The following is a 22,788-nucleotide window of genomic DNA, read 5'->3' as shown; positions in this document are numbered from 1 at the left end:
ATGCTGTGCACTCATGAATAAAAGGGGAAAAGGACAATATGGTCTCAGTGTTATTATAGAAATACTTTCAACCTCTCAAACCCTCTAAAAGCAGTCCACATCCCAGGTCCAAGGAAAGGCTTGTTCTCTGGACAAAAGCAGCCCAGGGCCCTCCAGGCAGGGAATGGAGAGGAACCGGGTGCGGGGGGATCTCCTGAGTGTGAGAGGAGCTGCCTCAGGATCACAGATCTGTTTCCTTTGTTTCTTCTCTCCCCACTGGGCTCTTCACTTAGCTCCCCTCTGTCACCAGCCAGCCTCAGGCCAGTGTGGGGTGAAAGAGGTGGGCCATAGAAAACACATGCTTTGAATTTACCCAGTCCTGGGTCCAACTCTTGTCTCTGTATCTTACCAGCTGTGTGACCTCAGGGAAGTTACTTTACCTCTCAGAGCCTTAGGCCATCATTTGTAAAGGGTTGTGCTACCTCACAGAGTGATGAAAGGGGAGAAACTGCCCATAGGACCCAGGGCCTAATACCTAACAGACATCCTATAAATGGTAGCCAGAAATATCATGCTGCCTCCCCAGCTCTCAGGCTGAGCACAGCTAACACAAAGCAGATTAACAATCTCTTTCCTTTCTCCGTGAGTACAGCTATACCAGGCTGGGATTTTCCAAGAGAAATTCACTCATGGAGAGAGAGGCAGAGCGCAGGTTTTCTATCCTGCAGCAGCAGATGCCGGACTCCACAACCCATTGAAGGGCCCACCCTGACCGACCTGTCCAAGGCCTTAGGCACTGTCTCCTCCTCTGCCCTTTCTCCTGCAGGCTGAGGGGGCCCAGGGAGAGGCAGCCAGTCCCTCAAGCTCCCTGACTCACATCAGCACAAACACACCATGTTCTGCCCGTAAAGGCTTACCTCCTTGACCCGGTCACTCAGGTGCTTTAGGGAAACTTCCAAAGACCCAGTCTTCCCATCACCCAGATGGGAAGTCGTGGTGGGCAGCAGTTTTGTCCAGGGCCCTTAGGACTCATAGGCCTTGAAGCTGCCAAACCCTAACATCCAGCTTCTAAGGCTCCCTCGTGACTGCAAAACGGCCCCACTGTCCCTCTTCCCTCCAGCATCCCTCAGATGCTCACTCAACACCCCAGTGAGGTTAGGACAGGGGTGGCTAGCTCCCCAGTCACACCTTTCACAGAGCACCTAGCTTCCCCAGCGAGGTGTTGGCGGCCTGTGCCTTTAAGGACCGCTGTCCTGTGCCAGGGGCACAACCTCTGCATCCTCAGCTGAGTTGGATTAAGGGACCATTTCACGCTGCTGCGAATTCCTTCTGGCTGCTGTCCCCTCCCCCACACAGAGACGGAATAGCCAGTAGCCTGAGCCAGTCTGCCGAGGGCAGCAGGAGAGCTGGTCCAGCCTGGCAGCCCGCACCCTCAGACAGCAGAGACTGCCCCTTCGATCGGGGGCCTGGGGGCAGCTGGCGGGCCTTTTGGGGTCTTGGGCTATCGCAGGGACTCCAGGAAGTCATGCAGAGCCTAGAGCCATGAAGGACTGTTCAGATATCATCCTCTGTGTGGAGGCGGCAGAGCTGAGCAAGGTAAGGGTCACACAGGACCACTCCCACAAGACCCAGCTGCCTGCCTGGGGCTGGCAGGGCCCAGTGAACACACCTACCAGGCAATGTGGCCACCAGCCCTCAGCCCTCAAGTCTCTCCCTTCAGACTGAGTTCTGCAATCCTGCTTTCGAGCCTGAATCAGGGCCTCCTTGCCCTCCACCTGCCTTCCAGGAGGCCGCCAACTGCAGCATCCGAGCTCCCTGGCACGGTAACCATCTGAGAGGGTGACCTGGGGGCTGGACAGAAAGGCCCAGGAGCCAAGGGCTGTGTGAGAGATGCCCAAGGGAAAGGGCGCTCAAAACCCCACCACCCCTGCCCACAGGTCGGCGTCCCCGAGGGCTGCAGCCAGACTGCCACTTCTCCTGGCTGTGTGTCCTCCTGCTGGCTGGCCTGCTGCTCCTGCTGCTCGGGCTGCTGGTGGCCATCATCTTGGCCCGTAAGTACCCAAGGCCTGCTTGGAAGAAGGGCTTTGGAATGTGACTCCAAGAGCTATGCTACCCATCCCCCCAAAAAAAGATCCATCTCCTCTGATTCCCACTCCCCCATCTCCTGCCTCCAGAATTGCAGGCAACACCCCCAACCGGGGCCTCCTATCATCCACTGCCTTCCCGAGGCCTTGCCACCACTGGCACCACCCCCACTACCATCTTTCAAGCAACTGGGACCCCTAAAGGGCCACAGGAGTCAGGCGTGAGCCCCAAGCCCCAGTCCAGTGAGTGCTAAGGGCAGATCTTCCTGGAAAAGTTCCCATGATGGCAGGAGGGGATGGGGTGGGCCAGGAAAAGGGACCTTGGGAAAAAAAGGATCTCTTTCCTTTTGACCTCTAAACTCTAACCTCCATCTCTGCAGCCTGTGGGGGCCTCCTTCCTGGCCCAAGGGGCTTCTTCAGCAGCCCCAACTACCCAGACCCTTACCCACCCAACACCCACTGCGTGTGGCATATCCAGGTGGCCACAGACCATGCAATACAGCTCAAGATTGAAGCTCTCAGCATGGAGAGTGTGGCCTCTTGTCTTTTTGATCGCTTGGAAATATCCCCTGAGCCTGAAGGCCCTCTCCTCAGGTGGGTCCCTCTGCCCCCAGGAGATTCCACCCCTCACCCTGCCCTGAACCGCTGTCTGGAGAGCAGAACCACGGAGATGTGGTGGGAAAGGTTTGACTGGGAAGAAACAGAGACATGTGACCTCTGGGCCCAGCTCTGCCACTATCTTGCTATATGATCTTGGGAAGGTGACTTCCCCTCTCTGACCTCAGTTTCCAAATCTGTAAATTGGAGCTCCCACCTGTAATTTCCATGAATAAATGCTTCAAGGATGGATGTGCAGGTGCCAAGAAGGTCAGAGCTCCGCTGGAAACGAAAGGAACCTATTTGACACATTGTCACCAGCTTGGGGCTTGAGGAGGGAGGACCGCATGGCCCAGGCAGGCTCTACTCTGGCTGGGCCTGAGCTCTGAGCCTCCATCACCCCCAACCTGGCTTCTTGCAGAGTGTGTGGGAGGGTGCCTCCCCCCACACTCAACACCAATGCCAGCCACCTCCGGGTGGCCTTCGTCTCTGATAGCAGCGTGGAAGGATCTGGCTTCCATGCCTGGTACCAGGCTGTGGCCCCCGGGTATGGTGAGTAATTTCCCACCGTGTCCCCAGCTACCCATCAAACTCCCACTTCCCTCCCCTTCAGCCATTCCCAGCACCGGCGAAAGGGGTAGAGACTTGGGGTTCTGAATCCAGATGCCCACCCCCAGGGAGCTGTGCCCACGACGAGTTCCCCTGTGACCAGCTCGTCTGCCTGCTACCTGACTCAGTGTGCGATGGTTTTGCCAACTGCGCTGATGGCAGTGATGAGACCAACTGCAGTGCCAAGTTCTCGGGTACGGGCCCCGCCAGCCTCAGGGCGGGTACTGTCTTCAGGCCTCTGATCCAGATTTAGGCTGGCCTCCCCAAGCCTGGCTCAGCACCAAAGCTGCCTGGTCATTCTTCTGGCCCAGAACTTGTGTCCCCACGGTCATGGCCAAAACTCCTCTGCCAGCACTGCTGGCCCTAATGGGCCAAGGCACAGACCCTGGCAAATCCATGAACCCCTCTTCCTCTCTCCAGGGTGTGGGGGGAATCTGACTGGGCTCCAGGGCACTTTCTCTGCTCCCAGCTACCTGCAGCAGTACCGTCACCAACAGGTAAGCCAGCACTCCACGGAGAGGGTGGTGTGGCACACGCGGGCACACCTGAGCTTCCGGTTAGCATGATTGAGAACAGCAGAGCAGATACTGCCTTGTACCTGGGAAGGTCAGAGATCAAGTAGGCAGGAAGGAAACATTATTAAGTGCTTACTAGGGACCCAGATTATCTCTGAGACCAGGCAAGTTAAATGGTCTTTCAATGATGAGAGCAGTGTGGGCAGAGCCCACCCACTCCCTACCCAGCCTGTAGCAGGTGGGGAAGCCCATCTGGAGCTCAGCCTGGGTGCCCAGATTGGGACAGAAGGAGGAATCCATAAATTACTTCGTCTGTGCCCTCCCCCAGCTTTGCACCTGGCATATTTCGGTGCCCACTGGACATGGCCTGGAACTGCTGTTCCACAACTTCAGCCTGGAAGCTCAGGATGAATGCAAGTTTGACTACGTGGAGGTGTATGAGACCAGCAAGTCAGGGGCTCTCAGCCTCCTGGGCAGGTATCGGCAGAGCCAGTGGGAGGAGCCGAGGACAAACTCCATCCTCCATGGCCTGCAGTCAAGGCTTCCTACAAATTAGCCCAATCATGCTCTAGTTTCCTTGTCTTTTTCTGCTCCAACCTGGAGGTCTCCTCACTGTGACCCTAGAAAAGGCTTGTCCTTCCTCACCTATGTACCTGTATCCCTTACATCGCCTTTTCCGGAAGGCCCTTCCCTGGCCTCTCCCCAACCCAGGTCAATTTCCACTTCCCCCAGAACCTGCGCTGATTTTCCCCAGCTTGAAGTGGCTCAGGTTCAAGCAGTTTGTTTAGTACTTTGTCTACTGAATATGTGTGTCTTCCTCACTAGACCCTAAGTCCCATGAGTCAGCAAGCATGCCTCCCATCCCCTCTGGCATCGCCCAGAGCACCCAGCTCCATGGAGGCCTGCGGGAGGCCTTGTGTACACTCGGGCAGCCAAGGGGCCCCTCGGTCACCCAAAGGACTGCTATCTGCTTTGGGCAGGTTCTGTGGGGCAGAGCCACCCCCCCGCCTCATCTCCTCGCACCACCAGCTGGCCGTGCTTTTTAGGACAGATCATGGCATCAGCAGCGGCGGGTTCTCAGCCACCTACCGGGCCCTCAATGCCACAGAGAGTAGGTGGCCCTGGGCAAGGGGTATGGGCCGTAGAGGCACCTCCAGGAGAACTGGAAAGGGCTCTGGACCCTGGTCAGGGCACCGTGAAGGCAGTGGGGGTACAGGCATGTCCCTGGGCACTGCTATGCCCCCTGTGCCCGCAGACCCCTGTGGACCCAGAGAGTTCTCCTGCGGGGACGAAGGGTGTAAGAGTCTGCAGTGGATGTGTGGCATGTGGAGAGACTGCGCAGAGAGCAGTGATAACAACTGCAGCAGCCCCCTGTTCCCACCCCTAGGTGAGAAGCCTGCCCCAGGTGAGGCTCCGCGGGCAGCAGCTGGCAGGCCTGGGCAGGCTGGGTGCCCATCCATAGCAACCCTGCTGGCACACTTCATAACACCCGTCCCGATCCTCTCTGCTGGGGGTGGGGGCCCCCTATCCAGACTCCGGACCACTTCACCAAATCCCAGAGGGACCCCCACCTGGTGGTGGCAATGGTACTTAATGACATCCCCAAGGGAAATGGGAATCTGGGAGTCGATGGTTGGGGCTTCAAGAACGAGTCCAGCTTTGTCACACAGAAAGCCTTGTCTCCAGGGCCCACCTCAATGACGTGGGTGAGAGCAGGGGAGTTTCTTCCGGATGCCCAGTGGTCCTGCCAGTGCTGGTGCCCCCCCCAAGATCAAAGAGGTGTCTGCATGATGCCCGGGGCTGGCAAATGTTACTTAGAGCAGGCTCTCGAGGAGAACAGGAATCCTCGATACGTGTAAAGCATATTTCCATTTATCTCCTTTGATTCTCACAGACACTCCCATCTGACCCATACAGAGCAATTAGGTGACTTGTCCCAGGTCACACAACCAGTGACTGTTCCCCCAGTGACACTCCCCTCCCACCCCTGCAGAGTTGGCCTGTGAGCCTGTCCAGGTGGAGATGTGCATCGGTCTGAGCTACAATACCACGGCCTTCCCTAACATCTGGGTGGGCATGGCCACCCAGGAGGAGGTGGTGGAGGTCCTCAGAGGTTACAAGGTGCGCCAGGCAAAGTTAAGGAGGGACCCCCAGGAAGGGGAGGGAGCCTGGAGTGTGGGATGCCTGAGGGCTGATCTCCTCCTTCCACAGAGCCTGACCAGTCTGCCCTGCTACCAGAATTTCCGGAGGCTCCTTTGCGGGCTGCTTGTGCCCCACTGCACCCCGCTAGGCAGTGTCCTTCCCCCTTGCCGCTCTGTCTGCCAGGAGGCAGAACGCCAGTGCCAGTCTGGCCTGGCACTACTGGGCACCCCCTGGCCCTTCAACTGCAACAGGCTGCCTGAGGCAGCTGGCCTGGAGGCTTGTGCTCAGCCCTGACTCTTAAGCGGGCCCCTGCCCTCTGCTGCCCAGCCTCCTTTGCCCATCAGGGCAGGCAGGCAGGGGAAGCAAAGGAAGGGGGCCAGCGTAGGACTCTGCCCATCCCCTCTGGGTCCTCCCAGGGAGGGAAAGAGAAGTCCTCAATGGGGCTAATCGGACCCTCCCACCCTCCCGGATTTTTCCCTATCCCTTTACTTGCCCCAGCTGTTGCAAACAGCTGGCCTGACTCCACGCAGTACCACTGACAATCTGGACTGCTTCTCACCCAAGCCTCTGACCCTGATTTCCTATTTTCTGCCTTCCCCATCTCCATTTCTTTTTTAAGGTTCTCTACCACCCACCTTCTTTCTCATCTACTCAACAAAAATGTACTAAGTGCCTACTCGTGTGGCAGGCCCTGTTCTAAGCCCCAGGGATCTAGTTGTCTACTGCATCTAGAACTCTCCACCCTCAGTTCTCAGCTATTTCTCCTGAACTACAGCGTTGTCCTCGGTCTCTGTCAAGATACCATCCGTCCTTTTAGCTCCTTGGAGCTGTAGATGCCCTAAGCATGTCTCTCACGGTTCTGCCTCTCTGTGCCCGGCTCAAATCTCTCTCTCCCTCCTTTCTCCCTCAAACTTTGGCCGGCTGCCGGCCGACACCACGAGTTATTTCCCTGCTATTTCCCAGCCCGGGCTCTTGGCCCCTGAACAACTGGTTTCCTCTTGGAGTCTGGGAGGAGCAGAGAGAAGCCGGCAAGGAAAGAACCAGGATCAGGGGGACGCCGAGGGCAAGGGGCGCCGGGCGGGAGAGAAGCGCAGGGAAGGCAGCAGGGGTCAAGCAGAGGGTCCAGAGTGGCAAGCGTCCCGAAGGAGGCCAGAGAGAAGCGAGCAGCCCCTCAGAGCCAGGAGAAAGGGTGAGTCTGGCCGACGGGGGAGGGGCGGGGAAAGAGGGAGGGGGAGGGGCTGTGGGAAAGACTGGGCGCCAGCCTGGGTTGGGGGGGAGGGAGGGCCGGCCTCCCCGTTCCTCTGCGCTGGGCTCTCAGGGTTCCCGGGTCTAGGGGGCACCCCCTTCTTCGTTCCCCCGCGGCCGCTCAGCCTCAGTCAGGGGCAGGGCAGTGGGGTGGAGACCTAGCCGGCAGCGCCGGGGCGGGAAGCGAGGCAGGTCCCAGGATTCTGGGTCCCGACTCTTGTCCTGCCCGGCCCACAGACGACCAGAGGCACCCGGCGTCCGGGCTCCGCGTGCCAGCGCCATGAGGCCGCTCCTCGCCCTGCTGCTCCTGGGCCTGGCGGCCGGCTCTCCCCCGCTGGACGACAACAAGATCCCCAGCCTGTGCCCGGGGCACCCCGGCCTTCCCGGCACGCCGGGCCACCACGGCAGCCAGGGCCTGCCCGGCCGCGACGGCCGCGACGGCCGAGACGGCGCGCCTGGGCCTCCGGGAGAGAAAGGAGAGGGCGGGAGGCCGGGTAAGAGGCGCCTCCGCGGCGATCCGTGGGGACGGACGTCCGAGCTAGCGCGGCCCTGCTCCCGCTCCCTGCGGCTCCAGGCTCCCGCCAGGGGGCGCCGCTCCTGTCCCCGCCCGACCCCGTCGGCTCCGGGAGCCGGGAGAGGAGAGAGTGACTCAGCGACAGGAGCCAGAACCCCTGGGACCCTCAGATCTGCCCCCAAGCCCTGCAGGAAGCAGGGAGGGGGCCCTGGCCGGAAGGGTGGGCTGAGAAACCGAGGGAGGATGAAGGAGGACCGCGGCGGGCTCACCCTAACCGCTCACTTTCCACCCCCGCAGGCCTCCCGGGGCCTCGTGGGGAGCCCGGGCCAAGAGGAGAGGCGGGCCCCATGGGGGCGACCGGGCCTGCGGGCGAGTGCTCGGTGCCTCCGCGCTCCGCCTTCAGCGCCAAGCGCTCCGAAAGCCGGGTGCCCCCGCCGTCGGACGCGCCCCTACCCTTCGACCGAGTACTGGTGAACGAGCAGGGACATTACGACGCCACCACCGGCAAATTCACCTGCCAGGTGCCTGGAGTCTACTACTTCGCCGTCCACGCCACCGTGTACCGGGCTAGCCTGCAGTTCGATCTGGTCAAGAATGGCGAGTCCATTGCCTCTTTCTTCCAGTTCTTTGGGGGGTGGCCCAAGCCAGCCTCGCTCTCCGGGGGCGCCATGGTGAGGTTGGAGCCTGAGGACCAGGTGTGGGTACAGGTGGGAGTGGGTGATTATATTGGCATATATGCCAGCATCAAGACAGACAGCACCTTCTCTGGATTTCTAGTGTATTCTGACTGGCACAACTCCCCTGTCTTCGCTTGATACCCACTGGAAAATGAGCGCATGCTCTCTCACTCCTAGGAGAAGAGAGTGTGACATTGATGGCCACATAATCCGGGAGGGCTGGCCCCCCTGGAATGTTGTGAATGACTGCGGAGGTGGGGTGGGGCTTCTCCATTCTGCTGCCGACAGGGAATGAGGACAGAGGCTGAGATCAGGGCTGGCAGCGTGGGGCAGTGGCTGGATTTCTGCCCTAGACCAAAGGAGAGCGCTGTGCTGGCAGGTGTGGGTCCCTCCAGTTGCTCTGACCCAGGACCCCAAGGTGGGGTATTGTTTCCTGGTCCTCTGCTTCTTTGAGTCCTCTCTTATCCCTCCTGCTCCTGGGCCCTTTTCTCAGAGATTATTCAATAAATCTTTAATTAAAAAAAAAAAGCCCTCCTATTGGCTTCAGCTTTTCCTCTTTAATGGTGGGGATGCCCTGATTCCGAGGATGGGAGGAAAGGGGAAGAGGGAGGAGGGAAAGGGCACTTAGGCAGAAGGGAGGTCTCTTAGGCTGGATGAAGCTATGGGGCAGGAGATACAGGGAGCAGGTTCAGGTGAAGGAGAGGTTACTTTACAGAGCTGACACCTAAGCTATGTAGGTTGTGAACAGGAGTGCCCTGCCGAGGAGTGCCCTGGTGTGGGGCTCTGGCCACCCAGAGGAAGCAGCACATTTTTCTAACTCAAAGATCTCATATGAATTGGATGGAACTTCACCACACACCCTCCTGCCCTGACCGACAAAAAAGAGCCTGGTATTTTCATTCATGACTGTTCTGGCTGCTTGCCTGTCCCTAGATGACTGGAGAGCTGTTTCTCTGTCCCTCATGCCAGGGGAGCAGAGTGTCCTTGGGTGTCAAGATACAGTATTTCCGCGGTGGCCACAAGGGGGCGCCCCAGCCCCGGAATGCAGCAACGACCCTAAGTAGCCTGCACTACCAGCCTGCTTAGGGGGAGGAAGGGTAGAGGTCTGCCAATAGGATTCCAGATGGGGGTGGAGGAAAAAAATGGTCCTTTGCTCCCAGCTCAGGAAGTTTATCTTCCCTCATAAAATGTTTATCCTCACATTAAACAGAGACTGGAAGGAGCCAAGCCTCCCCTTGATCAGCAGCTTCTCCAGGGTTGGGGGAAGGGGAACAAAAGCCCTTCCTCGGGCCTCCCAACTCCAAGGTTGATGTGCGGAACGCTTCCCCACTGAGCTGGGCCTCGCCTCGAAGTCTGAGGCTAGCCACAAAGCCCCTTCAAGACTACCCTCCTCTGACCTGCAGCAGCCAGCGCCTGCTCCACCCCCAACCCAATGACTAACAAACCAAATCGGGGCTTGCCAGCTCCACAATCAGCGCAGGCTCTCAACCCGAGAGAAAGTGGAGAGAAAGTGGAGGTGCCTCTCCTCAGAGTTTCTTCCTGGCCTACCCCTTTCTCTCTTACTCTTCCTTCCAGAAGGCTGTCCTTGGCATATGCTCCTAGATTTAACATACAATTATGGGATGGTGTATCTCCCCAACCCCCGCTCTTTTGCTGGTCACGTGAGGGTGGATGTGACTGATGGGGAGTGGGCCAGGTAAGTGAGCTAGAGATAGGCCTCAGCTGTCCTGGGCTTCAGCCATCCACCAGGAGGTCCCACAGCCATACTCCAGCCTCCCACAGCATCCCTCCACGCCAAGAGACACAAAGACAAGCACTAACTCCTCCAGGGATCTGAGGGGAGACTTGACTTCAGGCAGCAGGAACCCCAAGTTTCCTCCTGGGATGAGTGGCACCAGAGGAAAAGCTCGGGGGCTGACTACAGGGGGAGAAGGTTCACCCTCTTCTCTACTAGGCTTAGTTCTGGCAAAACAGAAACGAGTTTTTCCAAAAGCCGTGCACATGAGGGCACAAACTGGAGGGGTGTGAAAGCGAATCCAGCCACTCTTGGCATGGGCTCTCCCCAATGCACAGCACCCCCACCCTATCCTATCTCTTCCCCCACCAGGTCCCCCACCGACCACACCTGTGACTCCAGCAGGACTGGAAGACACTGCAGTCGCATCAGTTCCCCTGACCAACTGCTCACCCTTGTAAGGATGCACAGAGGCCCTCAGAGCTGTAACAGGACTTTATTCCCTGGAACCTGGGCCAGACAGACCCCTTAGGAAGCTGCACGCCCCTACACCCTGGCCTCTTCTGTTTTTGGACCCTAGTGCAATGTGCAGTCTGCCTTCCCCAGTGCCAAGGAGAGACTAACAGAAGTAGAACACCACTTTTCTCTGTGATGTGCGGAGTGAAGGGGATATGAGTAGAAATCTGCTATCCCTCCTGAGGCTCCCAGTGGTGCTGGGGTGCCAGAGGGTACATGGTCCCAAAGCCAGGTGCAAACACACACACACATCCCCGGGGGTTAACTCTTGATCCCAGCTGTTGGATCAGGTTGGGAGGGGGCCTCATAAGATCATGACAGCTACAAGTGGTAGCTTTAAGGGCACCTAAGATACTACCCCCCAAAGCCTGCCAGGGCACAGCGGCTCCAGCTAGAAGCAAACGTTCAAGATCATTCCAAGGCCTTAGGGTTGCCAAAACACGCAAATGACACTGATACGTATGGCTGCAGAAGCTGGGGAGGAAGTGAGGAGGGAGTAGGGAGAGAACCTACAAATCCCCAACAGAAACACCAAAAGCAGAGAAGAGGAGCCCCAGACACTTGCATCTGGCTAGGCCCTGGCAAGCTGAAGGGGAGTCCAGAGTCTCACACTGAGTGGTGAGACACACTCACCACACTCAGCATCACGGGGACCCGCCAGGTAAGGAAAAGCTGTTACCCTGCCCCCATCCAAGTCACAGTCTTCCAGGGTTTCCCATCTCAGTGACCTGGATGTATGGCTTCAGGTTCGGCAGAGGGCAGGAGGGGATTCAGTCTGGGACCCAGAGATCGGGTGTTAATGCTGTCCTCGCGCAGGTGGCTGCGTGGAGCGTGGAGGGGTGGGCAGACAGGGAGGGAGCCTTCAGAGGTAGACGTTGAGGGTCTGCAGAATGCCCCGGCGACAGAGTGGGCAGTTGCGGTGGTAGACAGGGTGGCGCATTAGGATTTCGGTGCAGGCCTGGCACAGGCACAGGTGCCGACAAGGCAGAAGCAGCACCGTCTTGCTCTGGTCCTGGCAGATGACGCACTTCTTCCGCTCCTCTTGCTCCTTCAGCAACTTCCATGGGTCTTGCCCAGCTACAGGCTCCTCCACATTGAGCCTCTCCCGGCCTCGGGCAGCTGTCACCCTGGCCATCCTGACTGCCTCCTCTTCTGCCTCTGATCTGGGCCCTGCTTCAGGAAAAGTGTCCTGTCGCCAGGTCCTGGCTGAGGGCACCCTCCTAGGGCCACCCTGGGGGGCCCCAGGTGCCCCTCCCCGGTTTGGCCAGCTCGCCAGCTGCAGGCTTCGGCTCCAGATGTGGCGCCAGGCCTCCAGGCCCAGTGCTAGACGAGACAGCCGTACAACATCCTCTCTGAGTCGGTGGTAGGATGGCCGGGCGTGGAGCTGACTGAGCACCCGGGTGGCCAGCCTCAGGGTGAGGTCCGGGTGCAACACAATCACCGTCAGTGCCAGCACACAAGCCAGCAGCGCTAGGCCAGTGAGATTGACAAGCACAAAGCTGGCCAGGAGGTGGGCAGCTGAGGCCAGGAGCTCCAGTACTAGCTGGCAGGGGGTCCAAAGGAGAATGGACATGGCCACAGCACTGCTGGAAATGTGGGCTAGGAAGGCAGCCACCACATCCGTCATTCTCCACAGCGGCCCCATCACTGCATCCCATAGGGCCAGCACCAGGGAGAAGAGGTTCTGAGTGCCAATAAGGCAGATGTTGACCAGGCTATTGATCACATAGGCCACTAGGCTCATGGTAATGGCACAGATGTCACAGGCCTGCCGCAGCAAAGCATGGCCATTGGAGACCATATTGAGGACGCCCCGGTGCAGGATCTCCCGGCTCCTAAGCGCCCCATGAGAGGCCAGGTGCCCCAGGAGCTTTAAGCTCTCCAGACCAGAATAGCAGCTGTATAGTATGGTACACAAGGCCTGCAAGCCCCCAAAGGTGAACCGGACCACGGCTTCAATCAAGGCCAGCAGTGAAAACAAGACTCCGCGGCCCAAGTGCAGAAGACTAGTCAGTACCGTGTGTGGCAGGTTGTAGATGAAGGCCAGGAGCCAGGCCAGGGAAGCCAGGAGGGAGGACACCAGCAGGAAGTTGAGGTCCAACACCAAGGTCAGCACATCCAGCAACAGGCCCACCCCATTCACTACCAAATACACAGCTTCCATGATAGTGCTATGGAGGTTAATCCAAAAGGAAGTCTGGCTCCCAGTTGAGGGGGGGTCTCAGAACTGTCAATATTTGGGGAGTTCAGGAATTAATTTGGAAGAGAAGTGAGCAGGCTCCAATCCAGGGAGAATCTGAGGAAGTGGGTTGGAAGGAAGTGGAGTCTCAGGTGAGGGAAAGGGAGCCAGGTGCCGGTCCAGGAGTCCCGGTTTTGAAGGCGGGCTGTTTGGGAGGAAAGAGGCCAAACATTTCCAAAGTGGAGGTGATCCCGGGCTGGAAGAGAAACCTCAGCTTTGAAGGCCTGGTGGTGACGTACCACGGCCGGGCAACGAGTCAGACCCAGGAGACCGGGAACGGAAGGGATCGGGCCAGGCCGGGGCCGGGTGGGGGTGGCGCAGGCTGGGCGCAGGCTCGCAGTCCAGCTACGCAGGTGCCCCTGTCCCCGCCCGGCCCCCGTCCTCTGCGCTCGCGGCGATTTGCGCCCAAAGGGGCAGTGGGGAAGGGAGCGAGCCTCAGCAAACCCCCGGCGCGGCCTCTACTTCGCTGGGCGCCGCCATCTTGTGCGCGAAAGGGAGGGGCAAGAGGCGTGACATGGAGGGAGGGACGAAGAACTCTGGCCAATCGGTGAGGTCCAACCACAGGCAATGTCGAGCACTCACTGGTCCGTTTGAACGGCGCCCAAACTACTTAGTACTTTACAAAGGGAGGGGCGGGAACAGCTTAAAATCCCCGCCCCCTTGAGGCGGGGATTGGCCAGTTGATGGGCAGAGGCAGAATACGCCCCCCAGCCCCGCCTCCTAAAGGAGCAGGCTTTTGGACTGGGCTAATACCGGGGCTGCTTTTTCTCTTGGCCTCGGGGCTTGATCTTTTCAGGTGCAGGTTGGCAGGTCACTGTCTCTGACCTGGGTTCTGGGACTGCACCGTCTGGGCAGCCTCAGACTTGCTCCCTCGTCTTCTTCCATTCATTCATTACTCTATAGTTTACTGAGCCTCTACAAATGCGTTGGGGATATAAAAAATATTTAAGTTGTGCCTGCTCACAAGCAATTCATAAGGGGAAACAGATTGTGACAGAGGATTCCCAAGCTGCTATTTCCAAACAGTTTCCTCAAGCTCTATTCAAGATTTTCTCAGGACGTTTGAGCATCCTTAGCAGATTACCTCACTGTCGGTGAGAAAATGAGGTCACAGTATGGAAACAGCTCACCCTCCCAGCCCAGGCCCTATTCATTTGTCTACTTGAACACTCTAGTTAGATATCTACACCTGGGTGGCTTTAGTAGGCTCCTCAAAAATGTAGCCTTTAATACTCAAATAATATTCAAAATACATAAGATATTAATCCCAAATATATTGAGAAGCCTGGTGTTCTCTATGAAGGCCAAGGATACTTGGGGGTCTTATCCTTCCCCTGGCCACCATTGCTTTAGTTTCCTACTTGCATTCGTTGGCAGGAAAAAGAAAAAAGAACAATATGAGAGTTGTCAGTTCTATTTGGGGGCAAAATGAAGACTTTAGCTGGGAAGACAGCCTTTCAGGTAGCTCTGAGGAACTGCTCCAAAGATAGAAGGGGGGTGGTCAATATATATGTGATTTTGGTGAAGGAGGATACATGCAATCAAGCACATATTTCGGCAGAAGATTGCTGCTGGTCACAAGAAGGTTGCTGCTAGTCACAAGGAGCAGATGTCTCTGTTAATGATTTTAGTGCTTTTCTGCATTTGAGAAGATGCAAGAAATTGGGCTCATAAAATCTTCTTCTGAAAATATGTAACTATCTGAAGGCCTGTTCTACCAGTTTTTCCCAGAGCACACAGTGCTTTATTCCTGATCTCCATCCTGAATGCCTGTCAGGGTGTGTGGAAGGTCAGTGACTACAATGGCTTGTGACAATTTTTAGTTGGCACCTTGAATTCTTGATCTCCACTCTGGCCTGGATTCCTGAAAGTGTCTGTCCCCATTCACCCCACCCTGAACACTGCCTGAATCCTTCATTCCCCAAAGCACCACCGCACCACTGATACAAAGCTGAGGTATGTGCACACCTTTACTCCGATAGGGGGCTCCCAGTAGGGGTTACACTATAGTGCAGGGCACGGACTGCCATTTCTCAAACCCTACTGGTTTTCCCCCAGCCTTTCTCACTCACATCTGTCAGACTTCGACTTAATGTATTTTCTGAGACATGTTTTCCCTTTCTCTTCCTGTTCCTACTGAGATTTCCCCTCTCCCTTTCTCTAGTCATCAGACTCCAACTTTCCATTGTTATTTGAGTTTACAAAACAGTCTGGTTCTGTCCCCAACCCCCTCTAAGCTCTAGCCACAAAAAGCTAATAACCTCTCTAAACAAAGGAGAATAATATAAAGATTTGTTTAATCTCCTGCCCAGATCACAGTCCACTGTGGTTATTGTTGCTGGTTGTTTTTGTTGTCCCACTGTGCATTTACCCCAGTTTCAACTCTTGGAGGACATACCCGCCTCCTCTTCAAGATTCTTGATCCCATTACCCATAACCTGTCCTCTTCAGAAATCTTACTTGTCCAGTGAACAAGGATAAATGTTCTTAACCTATCTTCCTGCAGCTCTTGACACCAGTGGCCACTTCCTCCACCCTTGGCCCCTGGACATTACCCTCTCCTGTATTCCTTCTGTCTCCACCAGGACCGACTCTCACCTCTGCATCATGATTTCCAAATCTATGTCTTCAGCCTGAATCTCTCTTTCAAAGTTCAGGTTCCAACTGCTTTCCTGGCCATGGACAGCACCTGGATATCCCACTGGTGCTCCAAACTCAACGTGTCCAAAATCAAACTCAGCATATTTGCTGGGCCTGCACTGTGTGTAATTAACCAGCCAGCTTTCCACACCAGGAAAGACCTTGGAGTTGGCAGGATCCTCTGACCCAATATTTCCATTAGTTTGGGACCAAGGCCTCCCCTTTGAGTGATCTGAGACATATTTAGCCAAAGCCAGCTTTAAAAAGCCACAACCTTTGATTCAGCAGGCATTCCAGCTGTGGGCAGGCAGAGGTTACCTGTGGGCAAAATTCTTGTGACAAATAAATTACTACAAAATGCTCTCCATTCTTAAGCTAGAAATATAATGGCTGAAACTACCACGTGACCTCAATGAAAAAGAAGTGCTCAGATGCTCTTCCCATCACTCTCCTTGGAGAAGCCAAGGCAATTCCTGGTGCTGAGAGGTTGTAAACACTCCCATTGTGGTGATCATGAATGTTATGGTTTGATTTGGACCCAAGCAGTATCTCTAATGACTTGGTAATGTTTCTTTCTCCTCCAGGACTGTGTTTCAGATAAGAGCTGGTTCAAAATTGCTGTTGCCAAAGCAGGGGTCCTCCTCTATTCAGATTTTGGAGAAGGAAGATTGGAGAGTGTTGGTGAAGAGAACCAACACCAACTGACTTTATTTCGCAGTGCTTGAGAAGAAAATAAACCAGATCTGGAGAAAAGTTAATGCCTGGAGGTGCTATCCTTGCAGAATTTTATCATGAAGATGCAGTGGTGTGATCTCAAACTCTCAGGCATCTGCCCCCAAGGGGCCTGCTGGGACAACAGCTGGTTTCTGCTGTGCTCAGTGCAGGGCACTTGTGTTGCTAGGTGAGAGATGTTAGCTAGGACAACAGAAGAGGGTTTTAGAGGTTGTTCAGGCTTGACGATTAAGAGATGGGGTAAAACAATGAAAGAATGTCTAACTCAGGAGTTGTGTGTGTGTGTGTGTGTGTGTGTGTTGCTATGTGTACTATAACCCTCCCTTTGTCTCCCTATCAAGCATTCAGTAAAATCCATATTACTGCCTTGGTTTTCAAGTTGGATTTTCCCCCCTTTTGATTTAATTTTGCTTTTGAATTCTGCAAATCATTTACAGGATTCCCAAGTCAAAACCATATAAAAGGTACATTCATAGAAGGCTTGTTTTCATCCCGTCCCCTCCTCCTTGTTCCCTCCCAGTACCACCCGAGGCCCCACAAATCACAACATACCAAAAATGTTTTCCTCCATCAGTCAGGATCCAGGGCTTGGCTCTGGTACAGGAGAATCCATAACCCTACACATCAGCTCTGGTAATAACACTGCTCAGACCCGGAGAAGCACTTCACATCTCCTGATCCATGTTCTGGAAATATGAAGTGACTGTGTCCAAATCCCACAAAGATCTGTGGTTTGTGCAGGGGAGGATTTGAGCCATTGAAGCACTTAGGGAAGAAAAGAAATACATTAATTAACTAGTCAAATCCTCTTGCTTTTTTGCCTCTTCCAATTTGTGGTTCCAGAAGTACTCAGAAATTAATGTTGTATTTGCAGTATTGGCTGAGGAACATTTGTAATATTAATTCATATTTTTAAAAATGTGTCTATATGTGCATCTAGATGAAATGTGTGTGTGTATTTAATTGGTTTTAGTCCTGTTTTGACTTAAGGGAAGAACTGAAAAAAAGCAACTTACAATTTTAGGCATTGATTTAAAGATCGTTGAGGCCAAGTTCATGGTAATGGGACTGACATGGTTAGTAAAAATAAAGGTGAACAAAATCAAGTTTTTAACTAAAAATCCAAAAGCATGTTTGTGCCACGTGCCCCGGGTGGCATACTTGAACTTGTTACTAGATCTGACCTCAACTGTGCTGAGGGTGATGGCATTTTTTGGAACAAGAAAAGGATTATATGCAATATTTGCTGGGTATGCCCCAAGATGCTTCATCTTGGGGAAACACACATCACATTTGACTTTACAACCACTCTTGGACACATGATGAGAAGGCTGGCTAAATGCTGTTAAAACAAGTAAATTTAATTTGAACATGATACTAAAAGAAATTGGAGTTAAGCAAAACAACAGAAGATTTTCAAATAAAGAATAAATCATGGTCTCAAGTGGGAAATGGAATTACTCTTAAATTTGTACTGCCCACAGACACTTGAGATGAACTATGGCTTAATACTAGTAATACTAGTATTCAAGAATTGTTTATAGGGGACTCAAAGGTATTGTGTCCCACCTCAAGCTGGATGTGTGAAGCTGAAGAGGCTGCCAAGAGGATCTCTGTCACAGTAGGTGACATAAGGAAGAGGTCCCTCTTACCCTTATCTTTCATTCTAGTGTGGAGCGTGTATGATCAGATGGATAGGCTTATTGAAAGTTAAAGGAAGGCCACACCCCAGGGGCAGCAGCAGCCTCTCCAGAAGGGACTGGATGTTCCCAACCTCAGTCACCCAAGAGAGAGGACAGACCTGAGAGGGGAATTGAGACCCTTGAAAGTGGGACCTTTGGCTCTGTCCCTCTGGGCTTGAATTCCAATGGATCTAAACAGATTGGTGGATCATCCCTGCTCAAAACTATTTATACACACCCTGCTGTGCTAGATAATTTACCAAGGTTTACAAATCCTCTGTAATCTGGCTTTATCCCTCGCTAAACTCATTCCTCCCTTGCAGGATACTAACCAACGCTAGCTATCTCCCACACAGAGCAGGCTGCCACACCCCATTTTCCTAGTTACCCACCATTATCCCTCACAGTGAAGCTAAGTGTCAGGTCTTCCGGGAAGCCTCCTTTGGCTACCTCAGGCTGATTTAAGTAACTGTTTCACCTGCATGTTTGCACCCTAGTACTTGGTACATTGTATTCTAACTCTGTACTTGACTGTCCCTCTCACTTGAGTACAAGCTTTTCAAATACGTGGACCTTGTCTTAGTTATCATCTCAACCCCCGCCCCTAGCTTACTACATGACACACAATATCCTAGTTCAGTTATGAGACAGAGAAGGGAGCCACCACAATGCCACTTTCCTTCAAAGCAAACCCTCTCTGTCCACATGTCACCTCTACTTGTACTGCAGTGCTGTCATCACTCAGGATGAACTGAAATGAAGCCCCAAGTCTGGCTTAAACTGATAACCCTGCTTCTCAGTTCCCACATCCTCCCACCTGTTCCATAAGATCAGAGAACAATTCAAACTAGGGGCACCAGGGGGCGCTCACAGGCAAAGAAGAAGTAGAGAAACCCTCATAAACCTCAATCCCAATTTCACCACATTTTGCCATTGCTCAAGAACCTGCAGTGGCTCCCCATTGCCTACTCTATCTGAAGATCCAAGTTCCTCTCCCATGACCTGATTCCATCTCATTTGCCCAAGATCTCACATGGATGTAACCTCTACCTCGTGGAATTTCTACTTAGCCTTGTAACACTTTATTTAGTATCAGCTGTTTGCAGAAGGGCAGTGCCAACACATGGTAGCAGTGGCTAAAGCTCTCAAGACACTCCAAATAAACATAGAATGAAAGTGAAAGCAGTGGGCTTGCTATGCTAATAGCAATCATGTCACCCAGCCTCCCCCTCAGCCCGATCTTCTAGCCAGATGGCTACACTGAGACTCTTTCTATACAGAAAAAGCAGTTGTCACTGTGTGTGCCCTTTCCTGCAGTCTCATTGTTTGTGCCACTTGCCCTGCCTGGAATGGTCCATCCTCACTCTTCCCCTATCTAACCTGACTTTTCATTGAAACCCTCACACTTCCAGAAAGGCTTTCCTGCCTAGTGCAGGCTAGTGTAGTTCCCATAGATACTCCATCTTCTGAATCCCTGTTGCATTTCCTGTTTATATCACATAATTCGGTGGTATTCAATCCACTGCTATCACTTCTAGGATGTGAAATTAATTCAGCTGTAAGTTTTGGAGTTAGATCAACCTTGGTTCAAATTTTAGTATCTTGGGGTGATCAAAAAGTTCTAGAACTAGACAGTGGTGATGGCTGGATAAAACTGTAACAGTATTTAATGCCACTGAAAACTATATACTCAAAATGGTTAAAAGGGTGAGTTTTATGTTATGTGTATTTTACCACAGTAAAAATAAATGTAGCTCCATTACTCACAGGCTGTGTGACTTTAGGTTATGTAACATTCTGTGCTTCAGTTTCCTCATTTTTTGTTGTTGTTGCAAAGATCAGGATAAACATTAGTGATGAAAATGACCCTAAGTGATGGGCTGAGTTGTAAAGCACTGTGCAAATATTAAATATCATGCTTCTTCGCTCATTCTGAGCACTGCCATGTCCCCTCTGAACAGTCAGTCACTGGTTTGGCCACTTGCCCAAGATTAGCTAATTAAGTGGCAGGGCTGTCTCAGAGCCACCAATTCCTTCATGGAGTTTACAGCTGAGTGTTTGAGATCAAAGTTGAACCAGCACTTTCCAGTGTGACTGGGACACAATGGGGAAGGCAGCAGGGAGAGCACAGCCCCAGTCTGACCTAGTCTGGGGCTTTTCTCTGATTCCAAACCATGTGTTCTCTCTCCTTTTTTTCAAGTTTTCTTGAAGCCCCGGCCCTGGGGATTGGGTCAGGGAGGCGGGGCTCAGGATCCCAGCTAGCCTCCCCTCCTCGCTCCCACCTGTCTACCCCTCGAAGATCAGTGTGGGGACTAACTGGGGATCACAGGTCCGCCACGGTGCATTGGAACCAGGCTCCCCTCCTGTGTTGTTCAAAGCTGTGTGTGGAAGGAAAAACGAAATGAAAGGCCAAAATGGCCTTCAGGGAGGAGAGGAATCCCTTCAGAGACGCAGTGGAGCCTCGGGTCCCTAGGCTTTCCATAGACGCCTCCCTTTCTGGTAGACTAGCTGGCCTTCCCTCAGGGACGGCTCAAAGTCACATTCAAACAGCTCTCTGGGGACATTCCTCCTCCCGGATGGTGGTATTTTGGGGAGCGGATGTGAACTTCCCTGAGGAGGAGAGGTGTAGGCTCCCAGCATCCTGCCCTGGGCCTTCCCCCAGCCCCCACTTGCTCCACACTCCAAACTGAGGGCGGGAGGAGGAAGTGGGCAGAGGTTAAATAGCCCCTCAGAGACCAGAGAGCAGAGACCCAGTATTGGGAGCTAGAGGTCCCATTACTCCAGCTGACAGAAGTGGGTCCAGCGAGGTTAAAGAGCGACCCGGAACCCCCATCCTTGTCCTGATGCTGAAATCCTGCCTGGAGGCTCCTACTCTCTCCTGGATCAGAGGTCACTGCGCACCCAGGAGGCAGTCCCCATGCGGCCTGGCGCTCTCCCCAACACCGTTCCCCACCCCCACCCACAACTCTGCGCCCCACTCCCCCACCCCCACCTTCCCAGAGCGAAGACTGAATCACCTCTACCAGCCCGCGCTGGGAAAGGCCTGGAGACCGGATTCGGGGCTTCCGGAGAGCCCCAGGGTCCCCTGCCTAAGCCCCTCCCTGGCCCCGCAGTCGCTTGAGCATTTATGGTAATATTTGGGTTGGTGCGAGCGCGGCCGAATGCCCCGCCTCCCCGCGGTCTCTGCGGGGCAAGAGGAGGGGAGCAGCGGCTCCTGGGACGTCACCACGGGATCCCCTGGGCCCAGACCCTGGGTGGTGGAGGGCTGCCTAGGTGGAGAGGCCCCTGGGGTCGGAGCAGACAGGACAGACAGTCTCGGGTCTAAGTGATGGCCCCACAAGGCTGGGGATTAGGATGGGAGGGTTGTGAGCCCCCTCCATGTACCCCACCCACTGCCCCTCCCTCTAGCTTAAGGGTCCCTAGTACCCAAGAAGAATCCCTACATAGCCACACCCTCTTTCTCCTTCTCTCCCTCCACTGCCTGCTAGTGAAGGGGCTGAGAGGAGAGGCCAGCAGCTCCCCGGGGAGTCGCTGGAATGCTGGGAGCCTGGGAACAGACCCTGCAGTCCCTGGGAAAGCCAGGAGGCGGGAATCCCACCCGCAGCCCCCTCCCCAGGATGAGCCGGCCACCGGATGCTAGAGACCTCAGTTCCCCAACAGGGGGCTTTATGAGAGTGGAAAACCCCCTGTCCAAGCTCCAGCCTGGCTCGACCCCAGAGTTCAGTAGGCCAGCTGTGACGAAGACGCCCCCTCCCCCACTCTCCTCTCCCCTGCCTGCTGCGACATAATCCTCGCCATTGTGCCACTGCCTCCCATCCCCCTCCCCTTCTCTGGACCCCTGTACAATGGGTCCTTTGCCTCCTCCAGCACTCAGGGTGGAGATGAACTCACTCACGGCTTTTCCAAGTTTAAAAATAGCCCCTCCCATCAGTCTCAAGTCACCCTCTTCCATGGAGTTCCTGGGGCACACCTCAGTCCTGGCTGCACCTCCTTCTTCCTGCTCTGGGTCAGGTGTGAAGGACCTGGGTGAGGCTGCGTCCGGCCAGGATAGGGGTTGCTTCCCCCAATTCAACATCTTCCCCAGCATCTTCCACCCAGCCCCCCACTATCCGGTTTCCTGGCCGATGGATGATGATGGCCTCAGCAGAAACTGCCCCCTACCCTCCTCCTACCCTGCTTTTCACTCTCTCAGCAGTCTCCTCCCAACATACACCCCCACTCTTGGACAATTCTCCTACCTCCCCTCCAAAGACTCAGATACTATTTTTCGGCCAGGCCAGGGGGTTCCCCAGCCTCCGTCATTGCCAAGATTTCTCAGCCACCCCCTCCACCTGCAGCTCCTTTTCCCTGCAGCTGCAAACGTCTTTATCAACTTCCTTCCTCCACCCAGCCCGCCCTTCTCACATCCTCCAGATTGAGGCCCCTCCACCAGAGGGGTGGCTGGGAAGCCACTGTACTCACTAGAGAGAGAGAGAGAGAGGACTCCTAGGTTTGAGTCTCACCCCAGCAAGCCCCAGCAGGCAGGCCCATTCTTGTCTTTTTGCCTCCAACTTCACTGTGGTGGGACCCCACTCTTCTCCACTTCGTATAGTGAAATGAAAGCCCCACTCAGCCTGGAGTCCCTGGAGCTGAGGGACCCAGACCACGGCCACCACCTCATCCAGCCTCAGTTCCTCTACCCATGGTCAGACCTATGCCAGGGCATTCCACACAGGGTCCTCTCATATCTCAGTAGCCTGGATCTGCCACGGGGGTAGAGGAAGGCAGCCTTCCTACCTTTTCCTTCTGGAGAGAAATGAGGCAAGGAATTAGGACTCTGGCCCGGGGCCTCTCCTGATCTTGGCCAGCATCTGGGCAAGGCTACCTGTGACCCAGTCTAGGT

The 22,788-nt window shown here is 54.6% G+C and overlaps 3 protein-coding genes across 3 annotated transcripts; 2 read left to right on the top strand and 1 right to left on the bottom strand.

The window, feature by feature from the left end:
- The first annotated feature begins 1,521 nt into the window (after positions 1-1,521).
- Positions 1,522-6,220, top strand: MFRP (membrane frizzled-related protein). Its single transcript, XM_074357020.1, has 12 exons — positions 1,522-1,575; positions 1,700-1,802; positions 1,917-2,030; positions 2,154-2,306; positions 2,444-2,657; positions 3,082-3,212; positions 3,338-3,463; positions 3,690-3,766; positions 4,113-4,261; positions 4,765-5,171; positions 5,778-5,905; positions 5,996-6,220. Exons 1-12 carry the CDS (start codon positions 1,522-1,524, stop codon positions 6,218-6,220), a joined length of 1,881 nt encoding a protein of 626 aa, XP_074213121.1.
- Positions 6,221-6,906: 686 nt separating this feature from the next.
- C1QTNF5 (C1q and TNF related 5) lies at positions 6,907-8,897 on the top strand. The gene is made up of 3 exons (XM_074357017.1): positions 6,907-7,115; positions 7,409-7,665; positions 7,983-8,897. The coding sequence occupies exons 2-3, from the start codon at positions 7,452-7,454 to the stop codon at positions 8,498-8,500; spliced, it is 732 nt and encodes a 243-aa protein (XP_074213118.1). The 5' UTR covers positions 6,907-7,115; positions 7,409-7,451; the 3' UTR covers positions 8,501-8,897.
- A 1,677-nt stretch (positions 8,898-10,574) lies between these two features.
- On the bottom strand, positions 10,575-16,989 carry RNF26 (ring finger protein 26). Its single transcript, XM_074357014.1, has 2 exons — positions 16,777-16,989; positions 10,575-12,997 (listed from the first exon to the last, which is right to left on the bottom strand). The coding sequence occupies exon 2, from the start codon at positions 12,775-12,777 to the stop codon at positions 11,476-11,478; it is 1,302 nt and encodes a 433-aa protein (XP_074213115.1). The 5' UTR covers positions 12,778-12,997; positions 16,777-16,989; the 3' UTR covers positions 10,575-11,475.
- Between the last annotated feature and the right edge of the window lie 5,799 nt (positions 16,990-22,788).

This window comes from Camelus bactrianus, chromosome 33 (assembly GCF_048773025.1).
Source record: "Camelus bactrianus isolate YW-2024 breed Bactrian camel chromosome 33, ASM4877302v1, whole genome shotgun sequence".
Classification (NCBI taxonomy): Eukaryota; Metazoa; Chordata; class Mammalia; order Artiodactyla; family Camelidae; genus Camelus; species Camelus bactrianus.
This window is presented reverse-complemented; position numbering and strand designations above follow the sequence as displayed.

Bases quoted from the DNA above. Each gene is read 5' to 3' on its own strand.
- RNF26 (XM_074357014.1), bottom strand. From the start codon at position 12,777: ATGGAAGCTGTGTATTTGGTAGTGAATGGGGTGGGCCTGTTGCTGGAT.
- MFRP (XM_074357020.1), top strand. From the start codon at position 1,522: ATGAAGGACTGTTCAGATATCATCCTCTGTGTGGAGGCGGCAGAGCTG. The intron at 2,307-2,443 runs GTGAGTGCTAAG...CCATCTCTGCAG, and splicing joins GAGCCCCAAGCCCCAGTCCA to CCTGTGGGGGCCTCCTTCCT. The intron at 5,172-5,777 runs GTGAGAAGCCTG...CCACCCCTGCAG, and splicing joins CCCCCTGTTCCCACCCCTAG to AGTTGGCCTGTGAGCCTGTC.
- C1QTNF5 (XM_074357017.1), top strand. From the start codon at position 7,452: ATGAGGCCGCTCCTCGCCCTGCTGCTCCTGGGCCTGGCGGCCGGCTCT. The intron at 7,666-7,982 runs GTAAGAGGCGCC...CCACCCCCGCAG, and splicing joins AGGAGAGGGCGGGAGGCCGG to GCCTCCCGGGGCCTCGTGGG.